This window comes from Urocampus carinirostris, chromosome 1, assembly GCF_059441175.1.
Source record: "Urocampus carinirostris isolate Australia breed hairy pipefish chromosome 1, RoL_Ucar_1.0, whole genome shotgun sequence".
NCBI classification, from domain to species: Eukaryota; Metazoa; Chordata; class Actinopteri; order Syngnathiformes; family Syngnathidae; genus Urocampus; species Urocampus carinirostris.
The window spans coordinates 60,093,090-60,109,239 of NC_142349.1; the positions used below are offsets into that span (position 1 = coordinate 60,093,090).

General features: G+C 37.5%; 1 protein-coding gene across 2 annotated transcripts; it reads right to left on the minus strand.

Moving 5' to 3' along the window:
- Window positions 1-234: 234 nt before the first annotated feature.
- atg9b (autophagy related 9B) lies at window positions 235-16,035 on the minus strand. 2 transcript variants are annotated; one of them, XM_088347209.1, is made up of 14 exons: window positions 15,395-16,035; window positions 15,244-15,287; window positions 14,304-14,368; window positions 13,394-13,564; window positions 10,346-10,487; window positions 9,241-9,989; window positions 9,007-9,160; window positions 7,360-7,539; window positions 5,735-5,980; window positions 5,413-5,651; window positions 4,373-4,454; window positions 4,210-4,294; window positions 2,674-2,837; window positions 235-911 (listed from the first exon to the last, which is right to left on the minus strand). In XM_088347209.1, the coding sequence occupies exons 1-13, from the start codon at window positions 15,501-15,503 to the stop codon at window positions 2,692-2,694; spliced, it is 2,412 nt and encodes an 803-aa protein (XP_088203335.1). In that variant the 5' UTR covers window positions 15,504-16,035; the 3' UTR covers window positions 235-911; window positions 2,674-2,691. The 2 variants fall into 2 exon arrangements, with proteins under 2 accessions (XP_088203335.1, XP_088203327.1); XM_088347201.1 differs by lacking the exons at window positions 15,244-15,287; window positions 15,395-16,035 and having other exon boundaries at window positions 235-1,039; window positions 14,304-14,362.
- Window positions 16,036-16,150: the final 115 nt, after the last annotated feature.

Genomic DNA, 16,150 nt, shown 5'->3' on the forward strand with positions numbered 1-16,150 from the left:
TAAAGTAGTAATTTTAAGCAGAGGCAGAGGCCTTTCAATGTTAGTACAGAGGACATACCGCTGGCTGTTCTATCCAGAATGCAAGTTTTCTCTGGTTTAGTTTAAAAAAAGTGGATTAAAATGCAAAATCATGTACAAATATTGTATACTTATACAAAATAGCCTTCATAAAAGCTGAAGCTGCATTGCTATTCATAATATTGCATACTATCAAGACAAATAAAAGCAACCCTAAAGTGTTGAAAACATTTTACTCATGATAAAACCGCAGATGGCAGCACGAATCCTTTGAGCAAACATGCCTCACTACTGAGATTGAATGGAGACTTTGTGTGTAATATTTCATACATACCAGACCTTTTTGTCTATCCTAACATTACAGAATGAAAATCTTGTAAAAACATGCGAGTGTTAGAACCCAATAAAGACAGCAGCACCAAAATGCTCCATATGAAGTCATAAATGAAGTCCTTCAGCTACTGACACTTCTATGAATAAATGTGCTAAATATGCTTGTATCTTATATGATGTGAGAACAATGTGGACTCATAAATAATTTACAAATGGCAAGAATCTAATCAACCTAAGACTCCCATGCAGTATGAACCCAACACTTAACCAGATGCTTGCGATGTGCACTACAAACACTTGAATTGTGCGTACAAAGCCTTTGGCATTATTTTCCATCTGTGGTCTTATGAATACACCATTTTGTTCGCCAGAACGCACACACATACACACATCCGTTTCATCTGCCCAAAAATGTTGTCTTCCCTGATGTCTGTGCACAAGAGAAAAAAAAAAGTGGTTTCTTCATGAGATGTCCTTGTGTCAAAAGGGTGGTTTCAAAGGTCCGTGCTGAAGGTCTTCTAAGGCCACAATGTTCATTGGTGAAAAAAAAAATGTAAACACTAAAAGAAAAAACAGGGAGGGAAAAAAAAATCAATGGTTGTTTGAATGTCTTATATACAAGAAAGTAGTTGTTGATCATTTTTCCATGTTCAAAAACAAAAAGAAAAGGCGGGCAGAAAGGAAAAATCTGTATGAAAAGAAGAAGTTTCTCTAATCAAACAACAGACCACAAAACACTAGTTACTTTCCTTAAAATAGAATATTTACAGCCATACTACCCTAAAAATGCCTGATCTTGTATAATCTCGGAAGCTAAGCCAGGTTGGTCCTGGTTAGTACTTGGATGGAAGACCACCAGGAAATACCAGGTGCTGTATCTGAGTCAGATCAGTCTCCTCCTATTGGTAACCATGAAAAGCAGTATTTTCTCTTTCATGTTGATGCCCTTGCAACATCCATTGCAGCCTGACCATCCTGGATGGATTACACCATGTGCAACTCCTTTTCAAGTTTTTTTTTAAAAGATTTTCCTTACCCTTATGTAGGTTTCATTTTAGGGGATTTTCTAACAATGGCCTGTGTAGTTACTCATAAGCAAAAAGAAAGGTGAATGAGGGCTGAGTGAAAATGTGAGCCACCAGTACTGTTGACATTTGTGGATGCAGCGGCAACCGACTCATGTGGTTTGAGAACGAAACGTCTCTAAGAAATGGCACTAGGAAGTAAGCAAAGGGGGCTGGCTCCCCACCAATCAACAGCTGGTTCCCTCCAGGACACCTTTTTTCTCTTGTGATCGGTGTTAAAAGACTTAAAGTACAGTAGCATATGTCTACTTGAGCAGTTGTTTGACTAGAGATTGTGATTTATTCTATAGAGTGAAACTCACTTTAAATTGTTTTACAATTGACTTTTGTTGTAAACGAAATACTTGAAGTACAGTAGGCTATGTAGCTATACAAATAAAATAATGACTATGTCTCTTCTACTAGTTGTCTCAGGCTGTGAGGGTTAGATATACCTAATTAAACTCACTTTATATTGTTTACTGTGAATATTTGTGGGATAAATCTGTTGCTGGTGAGGTGCAATAAATATGACAAGGTTCTATAACACAACTACCGGTCTGTTCTTCTCTATTCAATTGACTCAAATACTGCTCAGAATATTTCAAATTCTTTGACATACAACTTATTTTCAAAGCAATGGAAAAAGTTACTTTCCTTGGTGACTAGTTACTTTTACTATAGGGTAATTCAGTTACTAACTCAATTACTTTTTGGAAAAAGTAGTGAGTAACTATAGCTAATTACATTTTCAAAGTTACGTTCCCAACACTGCTTATCAGACATGTTGCTGTTTATTCGTTTTAGATGTGCTTTTGTTTCATAGCTATTTTTTTCTCTACTTATTAGAAGTGGGATGCATTACTTTAGTGAAGTTGGTAAATAAAATACAGTTTTTTCATTGCTGTAGCCTATTTTTCCTCCTCTACTGGACGCACACATTATTATTTCTTTTCATTTTGGGCGTCATTTCTGTCCTGTTTACTTATGAGATCTTTACTCTCATCAACCATGCTTTTTGATTGACTTCTTGGGCTCATCTGTATTGGCAAACTTAAACACAACATCAGAAAAACAAAGCCGAAGAGGTTAACGATTGGTACTTAATTAAGACTAACATTTCCTTCATCCGTCTAGTAATTAACCTTATAATTGAGGTCCTTCTCACCGAAGCGCCGCATTAAGAACGTTTAACAAATTAGAAGCGCGTAATAAATGTGCTCAGCGCTGTTGCATACTTCAAAAAGGACCCACGCACCTTATGTCATAAGGCACTTCAACATGTTCTGGTGTCCTCTTTCATAGCGGATCCACTGTTTATCTCTTCTTCGCCTTCTTCGTCCTCCTCCTCCTCTTCCTGCCATCCACCAAGGCGCACCGGTGTTACCAAAGGCGGCATAGAACCGGCATGGGTCAGGAAACCTGAGAATGTTCATTTTGAATCAAACAATAAAATAAAACCATCATTGTTTTTGCTATACTATGGAATATTTTTTAACTCTGTCTTATTAAAGGTAAAAGTCAAGTAAGAATTGCAATTCACAGAGTTCAGCTTTTTCCAAATTTAACTAATCATCTATTAAAAGGGTTTGTACTTTTTTTACTAGCCAAATTCAAGCAGTTTTTAAACACTTTCAAGGTCAGTTTTAATTTGTTTCTAATCCCGTTAAAAGGGGAACTTCAGCGTGAATCGTTTATTTTGCATATCCAAAAACGTATCTGCAATTTACGTATGTGATTTTTAAACTTACGCAAGTATTTATCAATACATATGATTTTTATATCTTGGATAAATTGTGAATTTATTTGTGGATCTCAACAATACATGTGTAAATATTTTTGAGACAAATCACTCCCTATATAGGTGTCAGGTAAAAATGCTGTCAAAATGTAGCTTACATCTTCAGTTGCATGAATTTCTTCCCATTACAATTCACCACTGGGAAACACTCCCTCTTTTTTTACATAGCCCTTAATGAATCTCCATAATTGATACATAATCCTTGCTCTGATGCACATTTCATAGTTCCGTGTTTAGGTGCATGTAGCAAACCGTTAGCAAAAAAAAAATCATTGTCAAGCGAGTCATCTCCGTGAGTTTTCTTTCGTATGACTGGACAGCGCTGCCTTTCCCATTGTGAAGGGATGTACAGTGGGACCTCGCTACTTCGCGGATCCACGTTCGCGGGTTCAGAGCTTCGCGGGTCTAAATAATAATAATAATAATAATAAATTTAAAAAAAAAAATGAAAAAATTTATAATAATGAAAAAAAATTACATTACAATTAGAAATTACATTATTTTACAAAATTTTTAAACAAAATATTCAATTAGAATTAGTAATTGCATCATTTTACAAAATTTTAAAACACAGGGGGGTATACTGTATACGTTTTTTTTAAGCATTTTTGAAGGGGCGTCACTACTTCACGGATTTTCACTTTTCGCGGTTGGTTTTGGTCCCCATTAACCGCGATAACCGAGGGATTACTGTATCTCTTTATTGCACTCTTTGGTGTATCTGTCCTAATGCACCTGTAAGGGGCGATGACGCTTCAGATGACAATGTCATGCAATCACAGCAGGCAGACTTTATTATATTTTTGATTTTTCACCATATAATGTGTGGTCTGTCGAGTCAGACTGCTGAGAAACATGGCAAAAATTTCAAGCACGTTACACAAAATTCAAGCTTTTTCCTGACCTTTTTCTGTATTTCAAGCGCTCATACAAACTCTGTATTCAATTCCTTTAGTATTTTTTAGTAGGACATGTGACCAATGTGATAGTTACCAGTGTTGCCATGAAGCTCAGTCATTGGCACTGAACTTTGCCAATGCCCTGAACTTCTCTGCGGTTGTGATGTCTGCTGGTGAACCTGTAAAGAAAGATAGATTTGTATCAACAGACAGCAGGTGAGTGTCAAAGTTGAAGTGGCACTCGACAAAAAAACTACCTCATGCATGTAGATGGCGTGGAGGCTCATTTCTGCAGAGGCAAACTCCGACTGCAGGGTATTACTTCGTAAATGGCTGTCACTGTGTTAATGAAAATAATACAAAATGTTAAACGATGCATATTAAAAGCATTTTTCAAAAGCTTGTTAGAAAACAATGACACTACCTAATAGTCCCAGCTCATTTAGTGATGTAGTGCACCACAGCTTAGTTCATTAGAAGATTTATTGCTGCCTTAGTGTAGGAAAATATGCTTGACTAAGATTTGTGTTGGCTAAATGGTGGTGAGTTGTGGGGACTGGCTAAATTAGTCAGTGGGGGCTTTGCAAACACTTCATTTATTTTTTGTCTGAAATCACAGGGATAAATATGGACCGGATATGAAATTGAGTATAAATCAAGTGTACTCTGGTGATATATCCTGAATGGCAGATAATCTTATTAAAAAACACGGGATCGCGCTTAAATTGTGAAAAAAAAAAAAAAAGCTTTAAAGATGAAAACCACAGAAGTGTTATGCCACAAATTTTGTCCAACCCATTTAGTATAGTAGGGCACTGGCGCATTAAGGTCAGGAACGCGTATCATTTCCAGCATTTTCAAGCACTTCACCGAAAATTGAACCCCTTTTAAATCCTTGAATAAACATTAAACTTCAAGCATTTTTAAGGATTTCAAACACCCGTACAAACCCAGTATATATCTTGCCTATGGAAAGGAATATGAGGACTATGTTGTTTCTCGGCTTGTTTCGGAAATATGTTGTGGCTAAAGGTCACTGTTGCTCTGATGCAGTTACAACTAAGGCCGGTCTCCAAGCACTAATTGGAAAATATTTTTGCCTAAATATTCCTACATTATTTGTTTTAAAACTCTTTATTATGTTTATCCTGGAGTGCCATTCCTAATCTCTATGTAAACAACTTTTACTATGTAGTTATCAATGACAATAAAGACAATTGTAATTCTAAAAACACGACACAATAAAGTTAGACATGGAAAATGTTCTTATGCTAATTAATAAAATGTGTGAAGTTACCTGTCCATAATTGTGCGATCACTGTGGTACATGGTGCTCTCTGGATATATCGAGGAGGCTTGGTGTCGTTGCGTGCGGCTCCTGCCAGGTTGCGGCAGCTGTGAAGTGGACAAAGAAGCCAGGACGCTGGCGGCGGCTGACGCTGCCGTGTTCGGTGGGATAAATCGGTGATCTCTTCCTTGCAGCCCTGACGCCGTTAGAACGGGGTGTGCCAGGACACTGGCCACCAAATTGTCAGGCTTGAAACAATAACAGCAATGTGGGTATAATTATAACTGCTAGACAGCAGTGAACTATATTAGTCCGTGAGATTTTTTTTTACCCCAGTAGCAGACTCGTTTGACTGTAGTGATGTGCAGAGTGGAGCTTCAGAGAGCAGGAGCTGTGTGGATGGACCTCCTTGTGCATCGAGTTGCACTTTCTGCTTTACTTGACTGATGAACACCGAGCTGTCCAGTGGCGGCTGCCAGTGCGGATTCTTAATGGTGAAGTGCATGAGGGACAATTCTGTTTTTCCGTTTTCTGCTTGCTGGTACACTGAAGCCTCAGTCTGGCCCTCAGACAGCCACTAAAAAACAAACACAGATTGAAATGACCAAATATGAGTTTTTCTAAATGTTGTGTGGACTGGCTATGAATCGTGCAAAAGTATACAGTTTTTTTTACTCCTAATGCCAATGACAGCTATAGAAATCCAATATCCATTGCAAAAAAAAAACAAATTTTGCTCATTTTTAAGTAATTCTTTTTCGATTTTACTATATTTTCTTTCTAGTAGAATAATGAAATATTTATTACACATTATTAAAACTATTATTTATTATACAACTTTTTGTTCTGGTAACATTTAAAAAAAATTCTAACTTGTTTTATTCTAGTAAAATAGAAAAAAATACCATATAAATATATAACATTTTCATATCCAACCATGTATTTCTTTGATTTTGTTCTCTGATAAAACTTAAATAGAAATAATTTAAAATGATAAAAACTACCATTTTAACACGTTTCTCTATCAAAATGAGAAAAAAATAAAAATGAGAAAAATAGTATGATATGGCAGATACTTTTACTTAATGAGCAATTTCTATTATTTTTAGCAAGATAAGAAATAAAATACACTGAATTGCCCGTTATGTATCATAGCAGAACACTGTAGTCATTTAAAGGGCTTTTTCCCCCCTATTTTGCTGAGATATTAAAGCCCCAGTGCGTAATATTTGACCACTAGATGGCACTGTGTTGTCTGGTACGAGCAAGGGCCAGTGCCACAGAGCACAATGTGGCGGCTAGATGCAGAACAAACATGGCGCAGACCTGTGTGTGGATTCCACTTAGTAAAAGAAGTACGATTTTTTTCAACCTATGATTTTTTTTTTAATAAAAATGACATTGGTATGATAGTTAATGTAATTTTGCCTGGTATTCAAATCAATATTTTTTTACAGAAGGAAAGTTTTTTGTACCACTAGGGTGCACTAAATATTACACACCGTCTTTTAGGTTTTTAAAAGAGAATTTTAATTGATTACAACAAAAATACTAATAAATTAAAACGATAATGCTTATGAAAATTATAAAACAAATAAATTTACCATCCACTATAACGGATTATTTTTTGCAAATATTAGGGATTATTTTACTCAAAATATATTTTTAAATATATAGTATTTTTAATTACCAGGAAAAAAAGGATGACTGGAAAAAAAATATTCAATTAAACCAGCTAGATTATCTGCCTTTGGGGCAATATTTTTATACTTTTGGGTCACTGTGGCCTGGCAGTAAATGAATTAACATGATATCTTGTTTTTAAACAAAAATGAGACCACAAAAGACAGGGAAAAATGTGTACTGAACTGAAATGTGTGGTGATATATAGAATGACAAACAGAGCACAAAAACTGGTAAAATTTGGCAAACGTGTGCAAACTGAGTCCTGCTCACAGTTGGATTCCCGTGGCGTCTGATGTCCATCTGTGCAAAGGAGCAGATGTCACCCACACCAATCACTTCCACTGTGAAGTTTCTGAAGAAGTCCACAATCTCCAGAGACTTATTCCTCAGCAAGAAGATTAGAATAAAAGGCGTGATGATGGGACTGAGCAGCTCCTCCAGGATGAACACCTGATTGGCGCAGAGAACAGTCTAGCTATAAACGACTCTGCAAGAATTGAAATTTTGGATGGGTCTGTTTACCAGGTGCTGGAAAATTGTTCTATTTCAATGTACATTTGATGTCTTGGAGAAATTAGTCTTTAGAAGAATAGAAAGTATCCATTAATTCCATGCATTTATGGGGGGGGATCATAAGGTTGTATGATAAAATTACATGTATCATTGCATCTTTTAAATGTTTATACATCTAAAATAATGATAGCATTTTGGATTTGAAATTGGTATAGGAGAATTCTCAAGGGTGTTAAACTGTTCCTAGTATCAATTAGGGAAGGAATAAATAAATAAAACATTTATTTGCACAATGCAGTACAACTGTTTGGATTGGTATTGTACAGTTTTTCAAAATTATTACTGCAGTGACAAAATTTTATTGTTGCGTGCCAAGGGATGCTCAATACTAGGGATGTTTGACACCACGTTTTTCAAATTGATACGAGTGCTTAACACTTCAGTATTTGATATATGAAAATTCCAATTTTAAAATTAATGTTATTTTCTTCAATTGTTTCCCCATATGTTAGGAGAAGAATTATTTTGTTACCAACATGTAATAATACAGATCTTAAATCGTCTTCATTGGTGGCTCTTAGTAATAGACGTCAGGAGTTATAGATCATATGGCCAAAAACTATTAAGTATGAACTAGTATTGGCTCAATAGAGATACCTGGTGCTGACCAGTACCTAACCAATACCACTTTTTTCAGACAGATACCACCAGAATGAATATTTATTTTGTGCAGTCACAATACAGAGTACAGGCATGGGGAGAACATTCTATTAATATAATTTCCTCGCAATATTCTAATTTTGGCCAATATTTGAGTGAAGAACTTAAAAGGCCAGTTATTGGCCCAAAACCTGTTATCAGGGCTAAACATTTGTACAGTGTAGTTTACTTAAAAGAGGGGTTAATAGCTTTCTCTGTAAAGTAAGTGTTAAAATGGCCAAGTGAGTTCAAAGAGCCCTTATTTTTTTGCGCCCACCTGATATTACCTTACTTTTATCAGAGCTATTCGGGCCTGAACACATTTGGTTTGAAGAAAGAGGCCTTGGGGGAGTGCTGTAGAGTGACGTCCTGCTTGTCCTTGCAGAGTTTTTTTGTTAAGTGTTGGGTGAAAATGGTGAAAGTAAGAAAAGACCTACTTCAAATACAGTTCAAACGCCAACCCAAGCCCCAAGAAAGATGAAGAGCTTTTTTGTGCACATCTAAAAAATACACGTACTTGCATGAACATCATGAACGAGCTGATTAAGGCTGCAATCATGACTTTAAATCAGGAGATGGTGGCAGAGAGAAACAAGGTGTCAAATTCTGTTCAGCTCCTTTAAATTTATTTACCCCTTATAATGCCTTGGTTAACTGGGTACTACCTTAAGAGCTTCAATAAAAAATAAAGTTCCCTGCACTTACCGCTTTATACTGAAATAGCTGTGCCACCTCGTCGCGGGTTTCGCTCTTGTTAGCGTTGCCCCTCCAGTGGTCTGGTATGTAGTGTATGTGGGCCAGCATGCACTGCAGCAGCTGTTCTGGGCACCAAACCATATGCTCGTCTGGGATGAAAGACCTTGTGTAGGACATAAAGGAACATAAGCGCTTAATAATGTGGATGCGAGACTCACTGAGAAAAAGGAGCGGACGACTCACCTAGTGATGGTGATCACCACCCCCAGTACCGTGATGCCCGTCAAAATGTGTTGCACCGTCAAAACGTCTTCGTCATAGACTGTCAGTGCGATGAGCACAGCCAAGACTGAGCCCGAGAAAAAGGCGACGTTTTTAGCCAGCACTGTGAGCAGCGGCGACATGAAAGAGTTCATATATTTCGATGTAGGCTTATAGCCTCGGCCCAAACGTCCGTGCAGCTCGTGGTTCAGTTCGTTAAAGTGACGCAGGTACAGTCTGCCGTAGAGGGACCAACGGCGAGCGCCCAGACTGCCAGGCTCCCGCCGGATAATTTCTGTGTAGCTGAAGAACGCGTAGAGAACCTGCCACACCAGGATAAATGGACAAAGCAGCAGATTGGCCACGCCCATGAGAAGGATGACCCTGCTGAGCTGCTGCGCTAACTCCAGCCGATTTCCGCTGCGCTTGTATTTGGGATGCAGGTTCCACTTGTTCTGGAACAACGAGCCGGGGCCCCAGAAAAGGATGAGCTCAAAGTTGTACTTCAAGCCCTGGGTGAGAAAGACCACTTCCCCCAGTAGGGGGAGCTGCAGTCGCACGGGAAGCAAAGACTTGTTGATCATGGCCACCATATAGTTTTTGAAGCGCAAGATGCGGTGATAGATGTCCAATTCTGTCAGCTCTTTCTTGTGGATGCACATTTGCTGTTCTCGCTGCAGGCTGATGAGACGGTCCTGGACTTCCTGCCACGTGAAGTTGCATAGTTCATCCTAGAACAGTGAATTTAAAAAAGAAATCGCCTTAGTGGATAAACAAACCCCAGCAATGCAAAATGAAGGGTGTTAAATAATGCATTATATTTTTCACTGAGCATAAAGTAATTAAAAGTACGTTTAGGTATTTATTCCAACATTGACATTTGGATTGTTTGTACAATAACATACTGTGGATAGTCTATCCACCTATTAAGTGTCAATTTAATCAACCCTTTAAATCTCTGACCTGCATGTTTCTGAATAATGCACCCGTTAGTAGATTTTTTCTCTCAAATTTTTAAAGAAGCGGGATATTGTTTTTGCTGTTTTGAAATTCATAAAATATTTTACTTTAAGGTCTATATATGTACCATTGTGATCTTCAGCGCTTTGATGTAAAATTGACGGATTTCCCAGTAGCTCAAGACGTTGCAAATGACCTTGATGAGTCGATAGATCCAGAAAATGGCCGCCATGATGAGAAGGAATATAATCCAGCTGTTTTCTTGGATTCTGAAGCAAAAAATAAGAGTACATAAGCAGAACATTAAAGGAAATCCATGTTTCCAAATGGAAAGCGGAGTAAAGTTGTGATGTGAGGGGAACAGTTAAAAATTAGAAACCCTGGCGGGGACAAATTAGACCACAGGTGTCAAACAGGCGGCCTGCGGGCCAGATCAGGCCCACTAAGGGATTGAATCCGGCCCGCGAGACAACACTCAGAGAAGCGCAAGAGAAAAACAAGCTGCAGGTTGAAATATGTCAACTTGATCGTGCCAAAGAAAGGTGCCTCGAACAAAGACACTACTTGTATTTCTCTCTCTCTCTCTCTCTCCCTCTTTTCCACCCCTTTTCTCCCACTCTCTGTGACTCTCTTTTTCTCTTCCCTTGTTGCTCTTTGTCTCTTTCTCTCTGTGTGCCTTTTTAACTTCTTTTGCTCTAACTTCCTTTTTTTCCTTTCTCTCTTATCTCTTTCTCTCTTCCTACCCTTTGCGCTTTCTTTTCTCTCCTTTTGTCTTTCTATTTCTCTTTGGATGTCTTTCTTCCGCTCTGTTTCTTTCCCCCTCTCTCACGACTTCTCTTTTTATCTCTTTTGTTTCTAACACTCTCTCCCTTTCTTTGTCCCGGCCTCTCTCCTTTTCCCTCCCTCTTTCTCTTATTTCTTTATCTCTCTTTTCCTTTCTCTTTAATCTACTAGTCCGGCCCCCGACATAATGTTTGTTCTGTCGTGTGGCCCCCGAGTTAAAATGAGTTTGACACCCCTGAATTAGACCATGGCAGCACATCAGAGACTCTATATGGCATGGTGTGTTCATATCACGTATATTTGTGTTCATGCATCATTACACAACGATCTAAGTCAATGCAAGTTTGTCATTTGAAAAAAATAGCAAATAAAAAGATAGTGTAATTGGGTTAAGATTTTAGCCCATTTAATGGTTGATAAATCAGATTATTAAAACGGACCAAATATTTTTAGACTACCACAAAATTGCTCCTTATTTAAAACGAAGGAGACATACTGTAGGGCTACACAATTACCTGAAATCTAATTTATATTGCAATGTGACCAAGTGTAACTGCAAGACATTGTTTTTTTAAGGATTTATAGTTCCTTGTTCGCTTTCTTTTTAGCCTTTGTTATTCGCGTGATGGAGTGTTTTTAAATTTAGTTTTACAACATTCTTAACATTATTGATCATGTTTTTAAAATTCAGTGAATATCCACTAGCCAAATCTATAAATATGCTCAGCTTCCTTCGAAAAGCAGAAAAGAAACAAGATGATCCAAACAGGGTTCCAAGAAAATTGCGCAAGTTTTTCTTACTTCGTGGAATATGTGGGAAAAAAACACAAGCTACACTACTGTGGAGGAAAAATTATGATCAGACATGGAGGAACTTTTTTCCTTATTCAACAAATAAGTGCAGTAGTGAAGTCAAGCTTCTTCATCAAATCCCGGCTGGATTATTCGAATGAACTGTATTATGGAATCAGACAGTTTTCAATTTCACGCCTACAGCAGGTCCAAAATGCTCGACTTTTAACTGGCACAGGTTAGAAGGAGCACATAAAACCTGTTCCGGGTTCCCTTCACTGGCTGCCTGTGCGTTTCAGGGTTCATTTCAAGATTTTTTAAAACTAACCTTTAAACAGATTTGTATTCCTTGCCTTTTGACCCAGCATGAAACTTTGTTCAATTGTATTTATTATTATTATCATCCGGCTGAATTATGATAATCTGGTGGGATGAAAGCATGACCAACTTGGGTGCCGAGGTGCTTAACTTGTTTGAGTGTTAGGGCATTTGGGTTGGCCATGGTCCAAAAACAATTTGTGTGTGATTTTTTTTGCTACTTTTCCCCTTTCTATTTTCTTTGTATGTGTTTGTCTTACTGTCGGTCACCCCTCCCGAGGGATATGACCAGGGTAGATAGATAGATTATCATCATCATCATTATATTCATCAAATATCTTTAAAGCATTTTTATTATTTTAGGGTTTATTTAAGTTTTTTATTAACAATAATTTATCTGTGCACCGCAGTGTTCTTCAACGACACTAGTGTGCTGCTGGAATTTGCCCAATTTAATCCTTCCAAAAAAAATCATTATTCAGCATTGTTGCTTTCTTCACACGAGGAACTGTAATAGTAATCCACATCAGTAGGTAGCAGTAGACTTTTATATACTTTTTATATTCAAATTATCTGCTCATGAGGTAGCACACTACATTTAATAACTTATGTTGTTTAATAAAGCGGTTTAAGATTGCACTGTGAAAAATAAAAACATAAATAAGCAAATAATTATGTTTTTATTTTAATTATTATTTTCTTCTTTTTATATGAATAGTGTACCTTGGTTCAAAAAGGGTTGAAAAACACTGGTGTACAGCACTTTGTCTTCAGTAGTGGCTGTGTTTAAGAGCATGATAAATAAAGTTTAGATGAGTTGAGTATGGCCTGCCAGGGAAGTCACATGTGGCAGTCAGCCAAAGCCCAAAACCTGTAGTCTTGTTGACAACATTTACCACACTCACAAGAATCAATTACTCAACTTGTAACCTAACAACATCAGTGGGATCAACACCTAAATGTTGTAACAGGAAAATCAATCATAAGGTATTTTTAATCCGAGCGGAACAACTTGTCCCTTTTACAGAACAACCTCCACTTAACCACACAACATGAAGCTATAATCACATGAAGATGTTTATCTTCCTTATCTGCCTAGAAAAAAAATGCCAATTATCCTATTATTCATTTTTACCTATTTTATTACATATTTATCAAGGAGTGACACGTCTAATCTTGTAGTTCACAATATAAAGCACGTTGCAATTGATGACAATAAATACAATTCCGATTTGAAGCACCTTACAAAAATGCGGATGATCTTGAATAAAGTGGTTCTTACTGGTCAGTGCACTGCTGGCTGGGCAAAAGGGCATCGGGGATGGTGACCTTGCTCCTGTCTGTCGGGTTGTGACCCGTTCTCGTGTGATTGACAGCGCGGTTGGCAAACAGGACGTCATACTCCACACAGTTGACCAAGAACGTCGTGAAAGTGACCACGAACAAAAACTGGCTGTCGGACACATGAAATAACATTGAAGCATCAATTCTAAATGAACTGTCATCCTTCCACCTCATAAACAAAAATCTAAACATTATCTTACCTGTCCCAAATCCCCGAACACAATCTGAAATAAACATGTCTTATCCAGATATATATGTGTAAAAGTCAGTGTTGTATTATGATGAAACTTTGACTTGTCGCTACAAGATTATTATTTCCTGACCCCCGTATTAAAGGTGTCGGCTGGCTACATTCAGACAAACATCAAGACCTAAAAATAGCCATTACCCCCGCTAGCAGAGTCGGAATGAAAAATAAACAATAAGTGAAATGAGGTCAAGTTCTGCAGCTGCGAACTGTTTTGAAATTGATTGCAAAAGTAAAATAAAATCAAATTATTTAAATTTTGCTTGTGTTGTAAATCATAGTATATAACCAGGTACGACGAAAATTATTAAAGTTCCCCCACTCAACCTATTCACTTCGGAGTCAGGGGCATGATTTACACAACTGACACGTAAACGATAAAATCATGTTTGCATTATCTCACAGGACATATTTTGTCCAAGGATGCAAGATAGCTGAGTTGTACAAGTATAAATTGTTTACATCTCATTTTTATATTAAAAAAACAACAACATTTAACAAAGTTAACAAAGTGTTATTCACAAGTATATATACTAGTAGGTTCCAATTTTAAAACATTGAATAAATGAATATGTGGGAAGTTCGGCAGAGTAATACTTACACAAGTTCAAAGAACTCCGACAGCATCATACAGGCAAAGCCATTCTTCTGATGAAAATGATAGATGTAGATAGAAAAATTAAGGAAAAAAGAGGCACATATGGATGACAAATGCAGTATAAGATTAAAAAAAAAGAAGCCCCAAGCAAATATGAAAAAAAAAAAACAAGTGTGGAACGCCACTAAAATCTGGAGATATTATGATGAAAGAGATGAAAGAGAATGTAGAACACTGTGACAAGCTTCTGCGCATTATGGACAATGCAGTGCAGTTTCTCATCCATTTCTGTACTTTTTTTTAATTTTAGAATGCTGCGTGTCTTCTTTTTTTTAACTGATTTTTGAATAGTCTTTATCTTTTACTTTGATTAGAGACCGGAAATGAGACGATCAATAAACAAGCGATTGATTATCTAATAAATTGACAACATTTTTTATGATCTGTAGTTTGTATTCTGTTTTACTGCTTTTTGTGATTAAAATGATATAATTTACATATGTCCATAAATAAATTTAGTACATTCTTAGCTTATTAAAACAAATCATTAATATTGATCAATCTGCTGGTGTATGGTATTTTACTAATTATTGACCACTTTTGTTATACCAGAGTCTTTATTTTTTTGCAGATGGTGCCTCAATGCATTTTTTTTCTGTTATTTAAAAACTGATTGGTGTTATTGCTTGGATTTATTTGGGTCAATCGTCATGAATTTTGGAATATAATAATTGAAATTAAGACCTTATTAGGTTACTTGAATGATAAACAAAACAATCTATTAATACTCTAAGTAATTGACTGATTAACAAATAATTAATTGTAGTTCAAGTTGAGATTTTGCTTCACTGTGGAAAAATACGTTGTATCCATTCTTCGGGGTGATAGATTAGGTACGGTGAAGTACAAAGACAGTAGTCAGGGCATAATAACGCAAGGATATTCGAGTGAAGAAGTTATCCAAGTTCTTGATGTGGTGCCATGAATCTGCAACACACATGTTTGTACATAATCAGAAGAGAAAGAAATAGCATTGCCCCGAGACTTGCAAAATGGGTACGCAACATAAACAAAACAACAAAAAACAAATGTACCTTTCAGGCCTTCGGGCACATGGAGCAGCAAGTCTTCCTCTCCAGGTGGAGAATCCTCCTCCACATCCTCAATCCTCTGATACTCCCGGTAGGCTTCCAAGTTGGCCATGGCTGTGCTTCACATTCTCCTCTCGAGTATGCAAGAAGAAGCTACCTTATATCCAAAACGATCGAAGACCATCAAAGGCGTAGCTACATTCTGCAGCTAGCGATTTGAGTCACCCCAGTCACGTTAGCTAAATGCTAAATTAGCGTGACAATTTAGGATGACAGCTGATAAATTTCCCAGATGAGGATTTTTTGGTGTTGGTAAACGTGATAAAACAATCCCCTAAGACGACGTCGAGTCCCCGGTGGAGAGTGTGAAGCGATCGGCTGGTGGAGGATGATTCAGCCAGTCGAGCGTGGTCGCGCGGAGAGCGCTGTTTTGTTTTGTTCCAGACTTGCTCCGTCCACCCGCTGTGGTAGAACTCTTTTTCCTCCCAGTTCCGCGAAAACGAGGACTCGCGTTCTTTTAACCCGATCGCTTCGCTTCACGTAACGGTCCAATCGACCGGAGTCCGCCAGAGTTTAAGTTCGGCCAGCTCACTTCTATAAATAAACATGGCCAACGTGTGGGAGCTCACTGTTTTTGTCTTTCACAAACAAACGTCACTCCAGGTTAGTAGCAGTGATTACTTCCGGTTTAGGTTTGTAGTTTTTCACAAATTGTTGTCTGGTTTCCGGGTCACGTTGGCTCTTTGCGAGTACAACGTA

Excerpts from the sequence above, each read along its gene's own strand:
- atg9b (XM_088347209.1), bottom strand. The coding sequence starts at position 15,503 with ATGGCCAACTTGGAAGCCTACCGGGAGTATCAGAGGATTGAGGATGTG. Across the intron at positions 13,565-14,303 it reads TCGGAGTTCTTTGAACTTGT|CCAGTTTTTGTTCGTGGTCA; the intron begins GTAAGTATTACT and ends TGTGTCCGACAG. Across the intron at positions 9,161-9,240 it reads GTGGTGATCACCATCACTAG|GTCTTTCATCCCAGACGAGC; the intron begins GTGAGTCGTCCG and ends GTCCTACACAAG.